This window comes from Lynx canadensis, chromosome B2 (assembly GCF_007474595.2).
Source record: "Lynx canadensis isolate LIC74 chromosome B2, mLynCan4.pri.v2, whole genome shotgun sequence".
Lineage (NCBI taxonomy): Eukaryota > Metazoa > Chordata > Mammalia > Carnivora > Felidae > Lynx > Lynx canadensis.
This window is the reverse complement of record NC_044307.1, coordinates 34,424,540-34,444,587: the sequence shown is the minus strand read 5'-3', so window position 1 is coordinate 34,444,587 and position 20,048 is coordinate 34,424,540. Positions and strand designations below refer to the sequence as shown.

General features: G+C 53.5%; 2 protein-coding genes across 2 annotated transcripts; one reads left to right on the top strand and one right to left on the bottom strand.

Moving 5' to 3' along the window:
* Positions 1–455: 455 nt before the first annotated feature.
* Positions 456–13,755, top strand: TEAD3 (TEA domain transcription factor 3; the record flags this gene model as incomplete). Its single annotated transcript, XM_032593335.1, has 12 exons — positions 456–723; positions 2,519–2,583; positions 7,837–7,899; positions 8,716–8,727; positions 9,306–9,443; positions 9,555–9,604; positions 10,184–10,245; positions 11,005–11,138; positions 11,320–11,493; positions 11,708–11,848; positions 11,927–12,079; positions 12,258–13,755. Coding segments are annotated over 12 exons (1,374 nt in total), but the record flags the coding sequence as incomplete, so codon positions are not given.
* A 3,280-nt stretch (positions 13,756–17,035) lies between these two features.
* Positions 17,036–20,018, bottom strand: RPL10A (ribosomal protein L10a). The gene is made up of 6 exons (XM_030315330.1): positions 19,937–20,018; positions 19,499–19,573; positions 19,340–19,420; positions 18,835–18,983; positions 17,549–17,721; positions 17,036–17,240 (listed from the first exon to the last, which is right to left on the bottom strand). The coding sequence occupies exons 1-6, from the start codon at positions 19,939–19,941 to the stop codon at positions 17,070–17,072; spliced, it is 654 nt and encodes a 217-aa protein (XP_030171190.1). The 5' UTR covers positions 19,942–20,018; the 3' UTR covers positions 17,036–17,069.
* Positions 20,019–20,048: the final 30 nt, after the last annotated feature.

Below are 20,048 nucleotides of genomic sequence, written 5' to 3'. Positions count from 1 at the left end.
CCTGTTTCTCCTCTCCACTCGTCACGATGCCTTTGGCAGCCGCATAACCTTGGGAGCCTCAGTCTCTCATCTGAATAATGGGCACCAGTCCTTGCCCTCCCTGCCTTAGCTTTGAGGATTAAATGAATATGAATGTGCTTCTTCCCCACAAAAGTGCCGTGTAGATATAGGCATTATTATTGTTGTTATCGATCACCACCAAGACTATGTCTCGCGTGTTTTATGAGTCAGGCATTGGGGGTTGGTACTTTGTCATGATCTCATTTCCCTCACAACCTCAAGGAGACCTTTTCCTTGTCTTATAGGACCGAAAGCTCAGAGAGGTGATGTAGCTCGGTCAAGGTCACACAGCGCCGAACAGGCATAACCTCTGGTTACCTCCACCCTGCCCTGGAGCACCTGCCCCTGGGGTGGGAGATTGCTGGGATCTGGGAGAAGCCTGGCCCTAACTCCTCTGTGTCTGCCCCACAGGCTCCGGCTGCGCAGCGGGCTCAGGCCCAGAGCCCAGAGCAACCAGCACAATAGCGTCCAACAGCTGGAATGCCAGCAGCAGCCCCGGGGAGGCCCGGGAGGATGGGCCCGAGGGCCTGGACAAGGGGCTGGACAACGACGCGGAGGGTGTGTGGAGCCCCGACATCGAGCAGAGCTTCCAGGAGGCCCTGGCCATCTACCCGCCCTGCGGCCGCCGCAAGATCATCCTGTCAGACGAGGGCAAGATGTACGGTGCGTGCGGGGAGGCACAGGGACACTGGACAGGACCGGAGAGGTGGCCTGGCCCTCCCTGGCACCTCCCCCTGCTCTCTGCCCCCTCACCCAACCGGTTTGGCGAAGTCCTGTGAGGCCGCCAGCCTGCCACGGGCGAGTCTGGGCGTGTAAGCCTGTGTGTCTGGATCCTCCTCATAAACAAGCCAGGCTCGCCCCCTCCACCAGAGTGAGGCCCACACCTTGACACCCCCGGCGGCTCCTCTTCTCCTCCCCCTGCTGGCCTACAGGTTTCAGGGTGACTCAGTGGACACAGGAAACTGGGTCAGTCCAGTGTGCTCCAGGCTAGGCCTGGGACAAGGTCTTTCCCCACAGAGGGTGGGGAAGCCCCAGGGTAAGACCTGGGGTGTCCTACTGGCGAGTTCCCTCCGGTTCCTGGGTGTGGGATGGGGGCGCTGCGCGCTGGTGGGAGGCCGCACGGCGACAGGGGCCTGGGTTAGGAAGAGGGCTGGAGAGACCAGGAGACGCCTTCATTCCTCACACCACCTCCCAAGTGTCTCCTGCTCTCCTGGCCTGCTCTCTGCCACCTTGCCCATCCCTTGCCTCCAGAAGGGAGTGTCCCCCTCTTGTCCGGCCCTGAGAGGGCTCTCCCAGAGCTGCATTTTTGGGATAACTCAACCCTTCTGGGCCTGGCTCCTTGCCGGCTCCCTCCAACCCTCCCTGACGGCCTATGGCTGACTGAGGCAAGCCCTCAGCCCATCCCCTCCCAGCGTCCATGACCGTGACGGGGGCCAGGAAGGAGACAGCTGGGCCAAGTGGTAAGGACTGCAGTGTCCCTTGTCCCCACCCTCTGTGCCATGCTCGCCCTAGCCCCAGAGCCCACTCGTGGGCAGGCAGATGTTCCAGAGTGCTTCCATAGGGCGGGGGCTGCCTGTCCCTACTGCTACCTCCCAGATGGCTGGGGCAGCCCCACAGGGTATTTTTAGACAGGGCGGAGGGAGTGGGGTGGAGAGGGGCAGGCAGGAAGGGAGGGGCAGTGGGGCTGGTTCTGTCATGGAAGAGGAATTTGGAGAATGTGGCCCTTCTGGGGAGGTGATGGGGTTGGGGGCCAGGGAGCCTGGATTTGGGGGATAAAAGGTATTGGCTAAGCATTTGCCGGCATCTCAACAAGTCAGGAGAGACACTGGTAAGCCGTGTCATGGCGGTGACAGGCTCGAGGACACAGTGATGTGCTCAGTGACATCTTGACACAGGCTGTCAGGGTAGAAGGTGTGGTGGAGACCATCGGGTCCTTCCTGCCTCTTTCACCAGAGAAGGAGAGGGACTTGTCCAGGGTCTCTCCTCATGGCAAGGACAGCTAGGACAGGAGCCTATCCAGAACTCCATCAGACACCCTTGGGGACGTGTGCCACCTGCGGCAGGCCTCACTCACACGTGAACACTGGTGACAGGCACCGGGAGGAAGGAAGTGCTGCTGGGGCTAGGAGTGAGCGGCCCAGCTGTCCTGCCGCACTTTGGCCGCACCTGCCCCTGTCTGTCTGCGGGGGAAACCTGTCAGGCGGCCTGACATTGCCCCACCTTCCTCTTCCCACTCTGTTGCCCCCTACTCACTCCCCCAGGGCAGTGCGGGGAGCACCTGGGACTCCCCCTACCCTCCGTCTGCCCCGCTCGTGCCCTTGGGGGGCGGCTGGAGTGAAGAGGGTCGGGGGAGGGAACAGAAGAGCAGCGTTGGGGGGAGAGGCCTGTGGGTTTCCCAGCTTGGGGCGGGGAAGGGCGGGTCTTGGCCTCTCTTCATTCTTCTCTCACCCCAATCCAGGTCGAAATGAGTTGATTGCGCGCTACATCAAACTGAGGACGGGGAAGACGCGGACGAGAAAACAGGTAGGGAGACACAGGTGCTGCATCCCCGCCGCCCACACACCCTCCCCAGGCCGCTCTTGCCGCTGTCGTAGAGCAAGGGGCACTGTCCTCTCTGACCGGCCACCACCACCCCAACCTGAGTGACCTCCGAGAAGCCCCATGGGGCAGCCTCAGCGGTGCGTGGTCACCGCCCTGAGTGGCCCACTGACCAGCCAGCGAGACAGACGGTTGCAGTGACAGGAGTGCGGAGCAGGGCGGCACGGCCAACAAAAGAGTGTGGGCGGGTGGACAGGGTCTGACCTGGACCGGGCAGGGGAAGGGAGGAGGGGGGCCGCCGAGGCTTTCTGGAGGAGGTATCGCCCAAGATGCATTTTTAAGTAGGAACTTAGGATTTAGGCAGGCAGAAGAAGGGGAAAGGATTCTGCTAGGCTGAGGAAGTTGGATAGACGTATAATAATTGGGAACGCATACAGGGCTTACTCTATATTAATGTATTTATTCCTCACAGTAACCTTATGAGGTGGGGATAGTAATTACCTCCATTTTACAGATGAGAAAACTGAGGCATGGGGAAGATAAGTAACTTCCTCAAGGTCACGTGGCTGGTAGGGGGTGGACCCCGGACTGAACCCACCACCGGGCAGGAAAGAGCCACCAGTCAGCAGCACGGTGGGTGGGGAGAGGGGCGGGAAGAGCCGAGGATGGTGGCTGGAGGCCTGAGGGACAGGTTTCCCCTCCAGGCAGCTGGGTCCACGGAAGGGAATAGAACAGGGAGTGGCAGGTGGCAGCTGTCGAGGAATGTTGGCCCTGGAGCAGCTGGGGCAGTGGATCGGGGAGGGCCAGGCAGAGGCAGGGACCTAGATCCACAGCCATGGTGGCCTGGGTAGTGGCAATGGTGAGGGTAGTGGTGGCAGCATGGAGAGATGATCGGGTGGCTCCCCGGACCAGGGAGGGCAGCTGTGTGCTGACGGGAGCCCCGAAAGGGAGCTGGTTGGGGTGGGTTCCGTGTGGGGTGCCTGGGAGAGAGGCAGGCTGGGCGCACAGACGGGAGGACCGGAAGCCGCTTCTGATCCTCAGCTCTTCTAACCTCCCTGTCTGGTGGGGTTTGGACCTTGCACCCACCTCCCCGGATCCCCATGTGCATATGACAGAGCTGACCTGTCCCATCCTGTCGTCTCAAAGGAAGGTTTTGAGTCCACCCCCTCAGTGTGGGAGCAGGAACCTCCCTCGTTTATTCAGGCATTTATTATTTTTTTAAAAATTGTTTTTAATGTTTATTTTTTAGAGAGAGAGTGACAGAGAGAGAGAGAGAGAGAGAGAGAGACAGAGTGTGAGTGGGGGAGGGGCAGAGAGAGAGAAGGAGACAATCTGAAGCAGGGTCCAGGCTCTGAGCTGTCAGCACAGAGCCTGATGTGGGGCTCGAACTCGCAAACCGTGAAATCATGACCTGGGCGGAAGTCGGACACTTAACCGACTGAGCCATCCGACACTTAAACGCCCCTGTTCGGGCCTTTATTAACCACTTTCCCTGGGCCAGTTCATACTGCACCGCGTTTACTCATTTAACGAATCAGTGAGCTACTACTTACTATGTTCTAGGCATGAGGGATACGGCAGGGAACCAGGCAGACAAGGGCCCTGTTCCCAGGGGCCTGGGACTGACTGTCAGAGGTGCTGGCTAATCATGCCCCCAAGTTCAGATACCCTCGCCGCTACCTGCAGGGAAGGGGTACTTTGCCTCTCAGGCTCTTCCTCTGCCATTAAATTAGCTATTATGTGAAGACACTTAGAACAGAGTGGGCACTGTAGAAGAATTTGCCGCTGCTAATGCTGTTATTATTCTGTCTTTATAAGCAGAAAGCCAGGGCTCCTGACTGGCTCAGTTGGAGGAGCATGTCACTCTTTTTTTTTTTTTTTTTTTTTTTTCATTTATTTTTGAGACAGAGAGCACAAGCGGAGGAGGCGCAGAGAGAGGGGGACAGAGTATCCAAAGTGGGACTCAAGCTCACAAACCGTGAGATCATGACCTGAACAGAAGTCGGATGCTCAACCAACTGAGCCCCCCCCCCCCCCGCCAGTGCCCCTAAGAACTTGTGACCCTTGATCTCAGGGTTGTGACTTTAAGTCCCATGTTGGGTGTAGAGCTAACTTAATTTTTTAAAAAAAGACTAAACAGAAAGCCATTGCAGACACAGGAGAAGGGCACTGTCTCCTGCTTCACCGAAAGAAATGTTTATAGGAACGTATTTGTCAGAGTGGGAAGGGGTCAAGGGACCTTTAGGCTCCGTCCCTTTGACCTGAGGTGTAGGGAGGGTAGTAGAGCCTCTTGATTCAGAGGAACATTGTACCTGCTCCTGGCCAGGGAAGGCTGGCTGTACGATGATGTGTTACAGGCCAGCTGGTGGCAAGCTCAGAATTTAAAAATTTGGTCATTTTGCAAGGGTAGTGTTCCTCTAACTTGATTCTTTCCTAGAACTCTGAGGTCTAATATCTCTGTAAAAGAGGACCCATCTCTTATGAGTTTGAGCCCCACGTTGGGTGTGGAGATTACTTAAGAAAATAAAATTTAGGTTGCCTGGGTGGCCCAGTCAGTTGAACGTCTGACCCTTGATTTTGGCTGCGATCATGAGCTCATGGTTTGTAGATTGGAGCTCCACATCAGGCTGTACGCTGAGCCAGCTTGGAATTTTCTCTCTCCCTCTCTCTCTGCCCCTTCCCTGCTTGTGCTTGCGTGCTCTCAATCTCTCTCAAAATAAATAAATGGATAATAAACTAACAAAATCAAATCAAATCAAATCTTAAAAAAATAGATGTATGGATGGATAGATAGATAAGACAGACAGACCCATCCTATGGTTGTGAGGACTAAGCATGTCTTTATGTGTTGCAAAGAGCAACCACATGACAGGCAGGGGTTTTCTTTGGTTGTTTTTATTTTACTTTTGGTTTAAAAATGTGGTTTTAGGGTTTTTACAGACACATACATCAATTAATAGCAAGTACAATGCCTCCACATTGAAAAAACAGCTAAGCATTATATTAGGATTAAGTTCCATGTGACTTCCAGCTGTCACCGAGTTGAGCATTCGGCAGTGGTCCTCTGTGCTAAGGGTCCAGAGAATCCTGGCAGCACAGCTTGGTGGCAAGTGGGCTCTGGACTCAGGCCACCTCGGTTCAAATCCCAGCTCTAGCCCCCAGCTGTGTGACCTTGGATAAGCTGCTTCACCTCTCTGTGCTTTCGTTTCATCATCTGTAACTCGAGGGATGATGTGAGTACTGACTTGTCCATGTCGCTATGAAAGTCAGATGAGGGAGGTGTGAAATGCTGACAGCAGTAATAGCTGTGTCCATGAAACATCACTTATTGTCATGATATGGAGCGATCAGTAATCTCGCCGGACACGTGTCTGATTGCTGTGCACAGTGAGGCAGCACGAGGAACACCCAGCCTGGGCCCTAACCCAGTAGCAGAGGGCTGCCTGTCATCACTTATACAGTAACTTGCGGTATATGGTTAAAAAGAAAAAGAAACGGTTTCTTTGTGGGGATGAAAACAACTTGCAAAGAAAGCCCACAGCCATTGCTGATAATGCCTGTGTGAAGCATCCTGGAAGGATCCATGTGTCCCCTTGTGTTTCGTGGGAAAACAGTGACCTTTAGGTTCTCTCAGGCTTAGGGTTAGACCCTTGTAATACGCTGGAGAAGAAATGCTATTAAGGGTACCTACTGTGTGTGTGTGTGTGTGTGTGTGTGTGTATAGATATATATATGGCCATATATTTGTCCAAGGAAAAGGAAGGTATGTTGGGGGAGGAAGCTGATGAGCAAAGCAGGAGCAGGGCCAGGCCTGGTTTTATAGGCTGGCAAGCTGTTGGGGTTGACACAGGATGTAGGCGGTGGTACAGGGGGAGATCTTTCATAGAGGATATGGCCTCGATGTATAATCTGATGGCCCGCAGGAGCATTATGGCCATTGGTGATGACAATCAGAAAAAAGTCTCAGGGTACCTGGCTGGCTCAGTCAGTAAAGCATGTGACCTCATCACGGGGTCACGAGTTCAAGCCCCACATTGGGTGCAGAGATTACTTAAATACATACATATGTACATACATACATAAATCTGTTTTAAAAAGAGAAAGGGGCACCTGGGTGGCTCAGTCGGTTAAACATCCGACTTTGGCTTAGGTCATGATCTCACATTTCTTGAGTTCAAGTCCCATATCGATAGGGCTCTGTGCTGACAGCGTGGAGCAGCTTTGGATCCTCTGTCTTCCTCTCTCTGTCCCTCCTGCTCTCTCTCTCCCTCTCTCTCAAAAATAAATCAACATTTAAAAAAAAAGAGAGAGAGAGAAACTGTCTCCTCTGAAGACATCAGAGAGAAAAAGTCATCCTGTTTTGGAAAAATAAAAAGATACCCTTCTGGGTTAGAGGCAGCCCTACTCCAGGGCACATAACTTGAACAGCAGACCTTGGGCTGGATTTTAGTCCTTGCTGATTGATTGATTGATTGATTGAAAAATGTTTTTTATGTGGGGTTTTTTGTTTTTTGTTTTTTTTTTTTTTGAGAGAGAGAGACAGAGCATGAGCAGGGGAGGGGCAGAGAGAGAGGGAGACACAGAATCAGAATCAGAAGCAGGCTCCAGGCTCCAAGCTGTCAGCACAGATCTTGCCTGACGCAGGGCTTGAACCTATGAACCTTGAGACTATGACCTGAGCCAAAGTCGGACGTTTAACTGACTGAGCCATTCAGGTGCCCCAAGTCCTTGCTGATTTAGGTTCTCTTGTGCAGTGATCAACCTATACAACTGTACATGGTGGTCCTGAAGGCTACCATAGGCTCTTGATCAAAACAGGGCCAAGAAGAGAGCAAAGAACTGGCAGGGCTCAGGGCCCCATAGTTTCCCCCACTTCCATTTGGCCCCAGAGACGAGGGCTGGGGTGCTCCTTGCCCATGGCCGCCCCATGCCGTGCCTCCTCACTCTCTGTGTTTTCCTCTCTGACGGGGCGCGGGGCGGCCCCTAGGTGTCCAGCCACATACAGGTTCTAGCTCGGAAGAAGGTGCGGGAGTACCAGGTTGGCATCAAGGTATGTTGGGCGCCTGACTAGGGCCTCCAGTCCCTCCTCGGCACCTCCACCGCTATCTCCGCGCAGCTCAGGCCTCTGCCTCGGCGGGCTCTCTGGCCCCACTGTGCCTCTTTTCTGGCTGAAGCTCTGTTCTTGCCTCTTCTTCTGCCCTTTCTGCTCTTTTTCTCTCTTTCTTTCTCTTTCTACAGGTCTCTAGCCACTTGCAGGTTCTAGCCAGGCGGAAATCTCGAGAGATTCAGTCCAAGCTGAAGGTAGGGGGTCCCCGCCTTTTGGCCCGGCCTGCTGTTTTCTGAGACCAGCCCAGGGCAGACAGGTGGCTGAAGAGTATGGAGGGGTGGAGGGTGTCTCAGAAACACAAACAGCAGCATGAAGTCTAAAGGCCACTTCAGGCTACAGAGGGCCACAGCCTCTGGAAACTAGGCAGAAGCCCAGGGGGACCGCCAGCCCTACAATGAGGGAGAGGAAGACCATCTGGGGGCCACTGCGGCTCACCTCTCTTCTTCGTTTTCCTTTTTCTCCTTCCTCCTAATTGCTGCTTGTTAATTGCATGGGGCCTTCGGTGGGCAGCGGGAGACACGGGGGCATCGGCTGGCAGAGCTGTTGTGGTGGGCATGGCTGCTCCTTGCATTGGACGCTCAATCCTGATGCTCAATCCTGACTGCCTTACGGCTGAGGATCCCAGAGCATAGGGCTCAGGGCCCCTGTAGGCTGTGCCTTCCCCTTACTTCATAGCTGCCCAGCAGACTAAGCCTGCCGCTCTAGGCCCCATGCCTGTATCACAGCTCCAGAGGACCTGGGCAGCCCCCCAGGGCACCAGCTTGGTCCACCATCTAGGTCTCCAGCATGCCCTCCCTTATTCTGCTCTTTCCAGGGCACGCCCACTGGCAAGCTCTCGCTCTGGGTAGCAGTGGGGTGGGGTGAGGGTCCACAGCGGCCTCTGAGCTCCCTTGGGTTCCTCAGACCCGAGAGCCAGGTGGCCGTTGAGCGGAGGAGGGTGAGAAGACAGGTCCCCACCCTACATGGCCCTCATGTGTGCCTCTTCTAATCCACCTCCCTCTCCTTCACAGGCCATGAACCTGGTAAGTAGCCTGCCCCTCCCCAGGGTGGGAGATGGGGGGAGAGCACCTAATACAGGATCTTCAAATCATGAATTGTGAAATCCATTGAATAGGTTGCAACCAGCATGCTTTGAAAATGAACACTGACAGTGGTTCTCAAACTTGAGCCTGCATCAGAATCGCCTGGAGGGCTGGTTGAAGACAGATTTCTGGACTTCACCCTCAGGGTTTCTGATTCAGTGGGTCTGGGCTGAGGCCTGAGAATTTGCGTTTCTAACAAGCTTCCAGGTGATCCTGGTGCTGTTGGTTCATGGACCACACTTTGAGAACCGCTGATGAAACAGAATAGAAAATATGAGTGCATGACACACAGCATAAGGGGAAGCGTTTGGGTATATACTGGGTTACAGAATAAAGTAAAATTATTTCTCACCAAGGATTGTGCTCAGAGGGGTGATGGACACTTAGGAGACCAGCCCAGGTGGGGGCTGGGACTCCCCTGAGCCCGCATAGCAGAGCCCTGAGGGCCTGGGAGGGGCCCTGAGGCAAACCCCAACCCTGTCTCTGGCCTGGCCTCACACTGCCTCTCCCCTCCCCAGGACCAGGTCTCCAAGGACAAAGCCCTCCAGAGCATGGCATCCATGTCATCTGCCCAGATTGTCTCCGCCAGCGTCCTACAGAACAAGTTCAGCCCACCCTCCCCTCTGCCCCAGGCCGTCTTCTCCACTTCCTCACGGGTACAGGGGGCCTGGGAGGTGGGGCTGAGGTGAGGGAGTGCCTTCAGGGCTGGGCTGCGGTGGGGGTCGTGGAATGCTGAGGGGCCGCTGGGCTTTGTCCCATCTCTGCAGTTCTGGAGCAGCCCCCCTCTCCTGGGACAGCAGCCTGGACCCTCTCAGGAGTGAGTATTGTGGCACATCCTTCCCACACCCTCGTCCCTGGCAGTCATCTTCCCCTTTGATCAGGGTTCCAGCAACAGCTGGGCAAAGTTTTAATGCGAAAACAGAGGATGGAGAGCACCAGCAAGAGAGCAGTGCATCTGTCTATTCATTCATGTGGGTGTTCACTCATCAACCCACTCACCCACTTGTCGCCTGTCCTTCAGCTCCTTCTCATTCAGTTGCTCTCCCAGTCGGTCCCCTAGTCAGCACGTCAGGTAGTCGAGTGAACTCGGTTCCCTCAATTCTAAGAGGACTTTCATCCTCAGACACACCCTCAGTTTAATGAGCAGCTCGGGGTGGGGTCAAAAGGCTACATTAAATGTGCACATCGTTGTGAGACACAGCAGGATTTCACAAATGCTAGAATGCGGAGAAGACAAAAAGCTGGTGAGTTAGCTTGTCAGCATGCATTTCTGGGCCTTTGCAGAAAGGCTGGGTGGCTCCCTATTGAGACCAGATGAGACTCCAAGTGACTGGACCAGGTGGAAGGTGGGCTTAGGGGTGACCCTCTAACCAGGCTGTGCTCCTCCTGTCTGCAGCATCAAGCCCTTTGCACAACCAGCCTACCCCATCCAGCCACCCCTGCCGCCAACGCTCAGCAGTAAGTTCCCCACACAACATTGCCACCGACTCCCCTCTGCCCCTCCCCATCTGCTGAGAAGAGCAGGGGTGGGGCGGGGGTTGGGCAGCAAGGCTGTGCCTGTGTTTACGCTGGGAGGGAGAAGTAGGTGGTGTCTATAGGGGATTGGTACAGGAACAGGCCCCTCACCTTTTATAGTGTTGCTTCCAGAACTCTGCTACTAACTAGTACACACCAACAAAAATACAACATTTATATATGTGTATGTGTGTGTGTGTGCGTGTGTGTGTGTGTGTATATAAAATTCTCACGTGGAAACACACCAACATCTTAACAGAATTTCACTCTCTCTAGGTGTTGGGATCCTGGGTAATTTTTACTCTCCCTATTTAAAAAATTTTTTATTCATTTAAGTAATCTCTACATCCAATGTGGGGCTCGAACCCATGACCCCGAGATCAAGAGTCATATGCTCTTCTGACTGAGTCAGCCAGGCACCCCTATTTTTCCCTTTTTACTTGCCTGCATTTTCTCTTTGAATACACGTTAATAGTGATATAAAAATTCCACTGCTATGTACTACTGGGGCCACTGCAAACAGTTGTGCAGGTTGTACACTGTGCAAGAAGCCGTGGAAAGGGAGTCAAAATCCAACCCGTGTTCCTACCCGAAAGGGGTGCCATTTTCTAGTTTGCACAATGCTCTGCGCAGCTGGAGGCGGCTCTATGTGTAACCACGCACACACAGCCATGCAGATGAGGGTCCATCTCGCCCTCCCAGGTTACGAGCCCCTGACCCCGCTCCCCCCAGCTGCTGCCTCTGTGCCCGTGTGGCAGGACCGCACCATCGCTTCCTCCCGGCTGCGGCTCCTCGAGTATTCTGCCTTCATGGAGGTGCAGCGAGACCCCGACACGGTAATGTGGCTGGGGGTGGGGGTGAGGGTTTGTGCAATCATGGAGAGACCCTGGCGTGGCGGTCCAGGGCCACGGCTCAGGGTCCTGGGGTGGGGAAGCCACAGGGCGGCTCTGTCCCGTGCAGCTCTAAGGCCTGCACACTTGAGTGCTCTCCTGACCCAGTACTGGGCCCTCCCCACAGTACAGCAAACACCTATTTGTGCACATCGGCCAGACGAACCCTGCCTTTTCGGACCCGCCTCTGGAGGCCGTCGACGTGCGTCAGATCTATGACAAGTTCCCAGAGAAAAAAGGGGGACTGAAGGAACTCTATGAGAAGGGGCCCCCTAATGCCTTCTTCCTTGTCAAGTTCTGGGTGAGCTGCCCTCTCTGCTCCCACCAACCCCTGCCCCCCAGATGTGCAGCGTACCTGGGTCCCCCTGCTGACCCCTGACCCTGCCCTCTCTCCCTGTGGCCTGTGGGCAGAGTGCTGGGGACGGGTCCTTGGGAGAAACACTGGTGTGGCATGCCCAGAAGCCTCCCTCTGGCCTCCGCCCCTCCTGACACCACGCTCGCTTCCCCCCATCTAGGCCGACCTCAACAGCACCATCCAGGAGGGCCCAGGAGCCTTCTACGGGGTCAGCTCCCAGTATAGCTCGGCCGATAGCATGACCATCAGCGTCTCCACCAAGGTGTGCTCCTTTGGCAAGCAAGTGGTGGAGAAGGTGGAGGTGAGTGGGGGCCCAGGGTGGCACGGTGGGGCCGGGAGCAGGCACGCTGGGTGACGCCCTCCTCGTGGCCTTCCGCAGACGGAGTATGCCAGGCTGGAGAACGGGCGCTTCGTGTACCGCATCCACCGCTCCCCCATGTGCGAGTACATGATCAATTTCATCCACAAGCTGAAGCACCTGCCGGAGAAGTACATGATGAACAGCGTCCTGGAGAACTTCACCATCCTGCAGGTGTGGGGGGTGGGGGGGCAGCCGGGGAATGGGGGGCACAGGGGCCTCAAAGTGGGGGTGGCCAGACCCGTCGCTCAGGTGAGGAGACTGCTATCCAGAAACGAGAAGGGTCTTCTCGGCCCCTACACCTGTGGCTCTGTGCCGCCTGACCCCTTGAATCCTCCTGCCTGGCCCCCAGGTGGTCACGAGCCGGGACTCCCAGGAGACCCTGCTTGTCATTGCTTTCGTCTTCGAAGTCTCCACCAGCGAGCACGGGGCCCAGCACCATGTCTACAAACTCGTCAAAGACTAGGCTACCCTCTGCCCCCACCACCAGGATCCAGGACGAGCGTCTGTTCCACACACCTGCCTGGCCCCCCCTGGAAGTCTGGGATTGAGGACTCACCCGCCTGCCAGGCCTCAGGCCCAGGACCCAGGAGGCCTCCCCATCTACCCCCAGCACACACACTCCCTGCCACTGTTCTGCGCTTTAATTGTGGGAGAAGAGAGGAGGGCTCAGTGGTGGGGCTGCCCGCCCTAGATGCTGAACCATCGCCCAGCTCTGCCCAGCCTCCGGTGAATGGGAGGACCCCTTTGGGCTCAGGCACGTGTGGCCGGCAGGGGAGGGTGGAACGGAGACCGAGGGAGTCAGAGTGCAGAGGCCCCAGGAAGGAGAGTGTCGAGTTGGAGTTAGGTTGAGAAGAGAGAGGGGCCCACACTTTCTTGCACCTGCTATGTGCCGGGCCCGGTGCTAGGTCCTATGTGTACCCAGTGCCGTTCTCAGACTGCGTGAGGCGAGCACGGGTCGTGGGTCTTGGCGTCTCATGATGTGCTGAGACTTGAAGTCGAGCGACCCTTGCAGGGTGGGGCAGAGTTGGAATTCTCATCCAGGGCTGCCTGTCCCCAGAGCCCAGGTTTACACTACCTCCCTGGAGGGGATGGGAAAGAGGGTCTGTACTAGGGGCTGGGGCCATCCACGTTGGGAGCCTCCTCCCAGGGGAGCAGCTGCTTCTGACCAGGCAGGAAGAGAGGAGCAGCAGGTACTTGGCACCTGTTAGGTGCCCTCTGTCAGCCCCTGTGCTGACCTCCTCCAACCTGCCCTGGCCCAGATCCAGTGCCTGAGCCCGTCAGCAGCTTCCTGATGGGAGAAGGCCCCCAGGGGCAGACTCCAAAATAGCTTGGAGCGTCCTGTAGAAAGATGGAGCCCCAGCCTCAGGGCAGACCAGTGTTCCAGGGACAAGGGGTAGCAGAAAGGCTTTGCTATTTTTTAATGCCCAAGACTTGGGTTTGGTCAACCCTTGGTGGGCGCCACTCCCTTGTTTTTCTCCATCTCAGTCTCCCAGGACTGGGACAGCAGCTTCCCAGAATCAGTTCTGGGACTGAAGGTTAACCCTTCCCCTGCTGGCCCTTCCCAACACCCAGGCCCCTCTGCCAGCTTGGCCTGTCTACCAGCCGCCTCTGGGCATTCACGAGTTTCATATGAAGTACTGTGCCCCTTCCCTCCCTTACACCACCCGCCCCTGAGCTTCCTGAAGGTCCTCACAATTTGCATATCGCTCAGGCCACTTCCAAACCCAACCTAGGTTTTATAATGTATATTATATTTTTTGTGTATTTTTTAAATCCAGCTGTGATGGGTTATATCATAAACGTGGCGTGGGGCTGGGGTAGGGGCCCTCAAGGCCCAGCTCCTGCTCAAAAAAAAAAAAAAAAAAAAAAAAATTAAAGTTATTTGTTTGTGGGTTAGCTGTGTGACCAGTGTATGCCAGACCTCTCTGGGTTGGATTAGCTTCCAATGGGTGCTCCTGCTAGGTTAGCTCCTGGTGGGTCCCTCCACCCTACTCCATCTCTGCTGGAGGGCCCTCAAGCCATACTTGCACTCAAGGTCCCATGAAAGTTTTGCAGACTTTCTCCCACCCACTCCTGCCATGAGTGGAGAGCTGAAATGTGCCCAGTGCTGGCCTAGTTTCTACTGCTGCATGGTTTCTTTGAAGTGACCTGCCCAAGGTCACACAACTACTGAGGCCCCCTGCTAAATCCCCAGTCTTCGTGGTGGCTACTGCTGGTTCTCTATCCTGCCCTCACTTTACACCAGAGAAGAACCTCAAGGGGGAAGAGTGCTTTCCCGAGTGGATGGCTGCTAGCAGGGGAAGCCAGATTCCAACCTGTTCTCTGCCTGGAAAAGCCCTGCTCTCCCCTCTGAACCATCTTGTACTCATACAGCAGGGACCACAGAGTGGGGAGGGTGAGGAGACCGTATCTTCAATGGATATGCATTATCTGAAATTCAAATTTAAATAAGCATCCTGTATTTTCATTCGCTCAATCAGGTAACCCTACTCTAGAATCTAGTTTTCTAGATCATTCTGGTCCAACCTCCAGATTTGCAGATGGGGAAACACTGAAGTTAAATGCTGTCTTCACTCAGCCAGTGGCAACACCAAGATTTGAATCTGGTCGGCCTGACTCCAAGACCATGCACCTGGTAGACTAATCTGGTAGCTTTTTGTCTCAGTCCACAGCATTGGATGGCCGCCAGACTCACTTGCAAGATGGGGAGGGTGCCTGGAGCCCCAGCCAGGTGGTTGTGGCTCCTGGAGCCAGAACTTGGTTTATGAAGCACCCACTACGTGCCCAGCCTAGGACTGGATCCAAAATCTGATCTCTGGGCTTAACAGGTAATTCTATCTATTGGATGCTTGAGGCATCATCACGTGTGTTGTTGCCTTCTCTCTCCCGGAGTAAACAGCAGTAAACAGCCTTCGGGTGATTTAGAATCATGTAGATCTCCTGCGGAAAATCCAAGTGCAATATGGCTGGCCTCCTTGCCTGTCCTCCCCGCCTTCTCGCCCCACATCTCCCTACTTCCTTGCCCCCACATGCAAATGTAACAGATCCAGAGGTGGGTGAGGTCTAGTTTCAAGGTCCCAAAGTAAGGTGAGGATCAGAATAAGGGGAGTCTTGTGAAGCTGGAGCCCAGGACTCTCCTGAAGTGGCTCTTACCTGCTCAGGGTTCTGTGGGACGCTTTAAAGGGCCAAGATGGCTGGATCCCAGAGACTGGAGCTAAAGTTCTGCCTTTCCTGCCCATTTCTGTTCTGATGTCATCTTGTCAATTCTAAGGTCAAGGCCTAGGTGCTACTCTGAGATTTCTTAGGGGCTCTTTATTTCCCTGTAGTGCTAATGCTGGAGAACTGGGGCTCCCAAGATAGCTGAACCCTGAATTCTCAGGTGCACACAAGCTTTCGACAGATCATCCCAGAGGCTGGAATTTGATGAAAATAGCTCAACCTTCTTTCACAATGGAATCTGCCTCCGTGCCCATTTGCTTTCTCTTCTGCTACCTACTCTTTATTGTGCTGCTGTGGGCTTCTTGAGAGCAGGCACCATGGCTCTAAACAGGTTCCCCACTGCCCAGTAGTGGGTCAGTATTTTAGTATAGTTGGTAAGAATTCCTACCCCAATAACGTAAGGCTTAATAGAATGGGTTTGATTTAAATCCAGGTGATTCAAATCAATCCAGTAAGGCTCAAGTCCCTAAGTATTTCTAAAACACCCACTTAACCTTTCCCTGGAGTTCCCAAACTTACAAAAAAAAATTTTAATCCTTGGCTCATTTCAAACAGGAAGGTGTGTCTAATTCTAAAGCCATCCTGGTCTTTCTCCCCATTCACCAGCATCTAAATTCAACTGAACCAGACCAACAGACTTTACATACTATGACCAAACACTACGTAGGTAGCTACATGTGATTGCTATTTAGCAACTGCTGTTTTAGTAACACTTCCTGGAGAATTGCCTTGATTGGTAGGATACACAGGATCATGCATGAGAAACTGCTTCTAAAAAACCCTTGGCTCCACGGGCATTGCTCAGTTCCGCACCACTGCTGGCAGGAACAAAAGGTCTCTCTGGTCTTAGGCTCTGGGGTGGTTTGCAGGTTCTGAGAGGCTTTGCCTACTAGGGCCCTTGGGACTTGGCGCTAGAGACGCAGCTGGGACCCATCACAGCAAACTCCAGGGAGGACTTCGGTTTTATGCTTCTGCCTCATGGCTCTGCCTTTTTGGTTGTATTCAGTACCTAATAAGCAGCAGTGCAAGAGGCCAGGCGTTAAGATATTTGCCTTTTTCTTTCTGATTACAAACGTGACAGAACTCCAGGAAATCCCAGATAATCATTTTACTCCCAGAGTTAAACATGGCCAACATTCTGTTAAGTCAACTTCCAATCACTTTTACTATGCATAAACTAGGACCCCAAATTCCGGGCTTATCACAAGATAAGACTGCAGCTTTTTTACCAGTAAGCAAAGTTACTAAGTTACTAACTTAAAAGCTAAAACAATAAAAAAAACCCTCACAAGGTTGGTGAATTACAATATTAATACAGATCTATTTGTGTTTTCCTAAACATCTCCGAGTAAATTACTACCCCTGAATATACAGTATTCAACTTGGGGTCACACAAATACTAGATCAGGATTGTAGACAAGAATCTAGGAATCCAAACTCCATTTGGTCCTTGTGATCCCTACAGACTGAGCCTCAACACACCACTTAGAGGGATAAAACCAAACAAAAAAAGCCCACAGAAAGAACCAATGGTGTAAAAGGGAAGCAACTTCAGCGCACAGGTTAAGCACGCTGCCAAGGACAGAGTCAACGTCTTCACAGTGAAGGCCCTGACTCCTTTCTACTAGTAAGCAGGAGCACTACAGGCTGGAGTCCTAGCCTAGATCAGCCCCTCCAGGGTACAGAAGAGTTTCAGTCCCTGTTAGTAGTCCTATACTGTCACATGTTGTAAGTATCCAAAAGACCTAAATTTTAAGGTAGATAGAATGCACTTCCTGGTTTGCAGCATGGAGAAAAGGACTAGCCATCACTGGGTGCCAGGAACTGCAGTCATCAGCACAAAGCTCTGGCATGCAATGTCAGCTCACAGAGCACTTCCCTCTCCCCTAGTCACAGGCAGACAGATAATGGCAGGTAGCACTAGGGTTTATTAAACTGTGCCTTAGTACAGGCGTTGGGGCTTGCCCATGGTGCTCTTGATGTATAAAGCCCGGACATTCTGCCAATTCTTCTTGAGCAATGACACCAGGAAATTGACAGCTAAGTGGATGTTATACACAAGCTCATCATCTGTCATCTTCACGTGGCCAACAGCCACTGCCAGACACAACACCTGTGGGAAGAGGAAAGTCAATCAGGTTGGTGGCTAGATGCAACAGAGTAAGAGAGGAGGCACAACTACAAGCCAGATGGTCCAAATTGACCTCCAGTCACTAATAAACCTACTCTGACCCCAGGCCAGGAAGACCAGGGCTATGTTAAAAGCTTCAACCCTGCTCAGTGACTGTGACATGTCCTAAGTATCTACAGAAACACAAACCAGGGCTCCCATGTAGAGAATTCAGAAAAAATGGAAAACTTATTTAGAGAACTCCAGGACGGCTGGTGCTTAACCTATGCAACCCAGCCAGCCTTCCTTACCTTCTTCATCTGGAATTTGATTGTGGACTTCACTTCATCCACTTTGGCCACCATATTCTCATTGTGGGTCAGCAAAGAAGGGAACTTGCCAGCCTTATTCAGGCCAGGGCCCAGGATTCGTGGAATCTGCTTGATCAGAGATTCAGAAGCCAGAAAGGCATCATACTTCTTGGCTGGTGAAGAGAAGCAGTTGGATGCTTAGGATCTGGCCCCGGAAAGCAACTCCAACCAGGGCTCTGTCAACCAACTACGAAGTGGCCCCTAACCACCCTGCTAACCCCTCTCTCCAAGTACCAAGTCTTTTTTAATCCTCTCACTCCAGTTTCTCTATCCTCTTGAGTTTTACTGGTCCAACATTCACATGAAACCTGGTCAGAAGCCCAGGCTGACCCACCCTCATGTTCAATAGAAAATACACATGCTCATTAAGACTAAGTTCAAATCCTGCCTTCCTACTTTCTAGATTCACAGTAACTAGGGCACCTATTTCCTACCTGTAAAATGCTTACACAAAGGATAAAAATGAAAAAGAAATCAGGTTTAAATAGAAATCCCTAGTCAAAACATACCAGCACCTGACTAGTCCATCTGTGAGAGCTAACCCAATTAGAATCTTCAAAGCCAACATAAAAAGGAACATTTAAAAGGTTAAAAATTGGGGCGCCTGGGTGGCGCAGTCGGTTAAGCGTCCGACTTCAGCCAGGTCACGATCTCGCGGTCCGTGAGTTCGAGCCCCGCGTCGGGCTCTGGGCTGATGGCTCGGAGCCTGGAGCCTGTTTCCAATTCTGTGTCTCCTTCTCTCTCTGCCCCTCCCCCGTTCATGCTCTGTCTCTCTCTGTCCCAAAAATAAATAAACGTTGAAAAAAAAATTAAAAAAAAAAAAATAATAAAAAATAAAAGGTTAAAAATTATCAGAAGTCAACTAACCACAGCAGATCCTTTCCATCACGATTCTACTCCCTCTCCCATCATTTTAAAAATCCACATGAGGGGGAGGGGGACAGGGGCACCTGGGTGGCTCAGTCATTAAGCTTCCTATTTCAGCTCAGGTCATGATCTCATGGTTCAGGAGTTCAAGCCCCACACTGGGCTCTCCGCTGTCAGCGCAGAGCCCAATCTGGATCATCTGCCTCCCTCTCTGCACCTCCCCTGTGCTCTCACTCACTCTCAAAAATAAACGTTAAAAAAACAAATAAATGAAAATCCCAATGGCAGAAATACCACTCTTCTACCATTCCCATGGGAACTGTCTGCCCAAATACAAAACCACAGCAAGCCACACTCACCCAGCTTCTTGACTAGCTTTTTATTCTTGTTGAGTTTCTTCAGAGCCTCAATGTCCATGTGGGGAATATCCACAGCCTTCGCCTCATCACAGTGCTGCTGGTCCCCCAGCACACATACGGAGAACTTGGGGCGGGGAGTGGACTTAAGCCTGCGTTTTGGGGGGACAGAACAGGTCAAACCCAGCCTGGGACTCCAAGAGCAGGCGAAGGGGTCTGGGATCGCTGCAGCCACTGAGCCTTACCCAGAAGGTCCACATTCACCAACAGCTAGTCTGGCTTCTCAAACTAGCCGGCGGGCTCGGCCAAGGCCTCCCCACGCCTCCCCTCTTATTTTAAGACCCAGGGTGGGGGTCCGTCCAGCCACGCCTGCCCGGAGCAGGGGGTCTGAACTACCCAAGCGCGTCAGTGCCGCACGTGCCCGCCGCCTCGAGCTCAACCGGGAGCCGGAAGGGAGGCGACGGGCACGGGGTCACGGAGGACTGGGTGGGATCAGAACGGTGCCAACCTGACGGTGCCCGAGAAGCGTTTGTCCTTTTGAGGATCATAGTTCTTCAAGCTGATCTGCAGCTCCACGGTCTCCAAAAACCTTAGAGAAGGTAATAAAGTTAACCAGCCGCCCGCGACTGCCCAAGCCACCGCCCTCCCCGCGGAGACGCGCGCTTACTTCCTGCGCTTGCGCTGGTTCCCGTGCAGGACTTCCCGCACCGCCTCGTACAGGGTATCGCGGGAGACTTTGCTGCTGCGAGAGAAAATCAAGACGAGCGATTAGGACCCGGGAGGCGCCGATCAACACCCTCGGCGTAGTCAGAAGTCTCAGGCTTCGAGACGGAGGAAGGGTTCACGACGCACGCCAAGAGGCTTCCGGACACCAAATCGAGAGCTTTGGGTGCGATAAAGCTGGAGGCCAGGAGGAAGAGATACCTTCCTAGCGGTCGGGCCTGGCGCTCAAACTCGAACGCCGGGCCTGCAGGGCGGCGTCCGGCAAGAAATGCCCCTCGGCGAAGCAGAGGCAAGGATCCCCCCGATTCAGCCCGCAAGTCTGCCCCCACCAAGGTGCCAGGGGGCGCGGATGAGTGTGGATGGCTCCTTAAGTGCCACTTACCTCATAGCGCCACACACAACAGCAGGAAAAAAGAATAATTCAGTTCGCGCATGCGCTCAAATAAGGCTCCTGTTCTCGCGAGATGTAGCTTTCCTTCTGAGCGCGAGGGCCA

Coding starts and splice junctions, on each gene's coding strand:
- RPL10A (XM_030315330.1), bottom strand. Junction 19,421..19,498: donor AACCAGCGCAAGCGCAGGAA/GTAAGCGCGCGT, acceptor ACCTTCTCTAAG/GTTTTTGGAGACCGTGGAGC. Junction 18,984..19,339: donor CGCTTCTCGGGCACCGTCAG/GTTGGCACCGTT, acceptor CCCAAAACGCAG/GCTTAAGTCCACTCCCCGCC.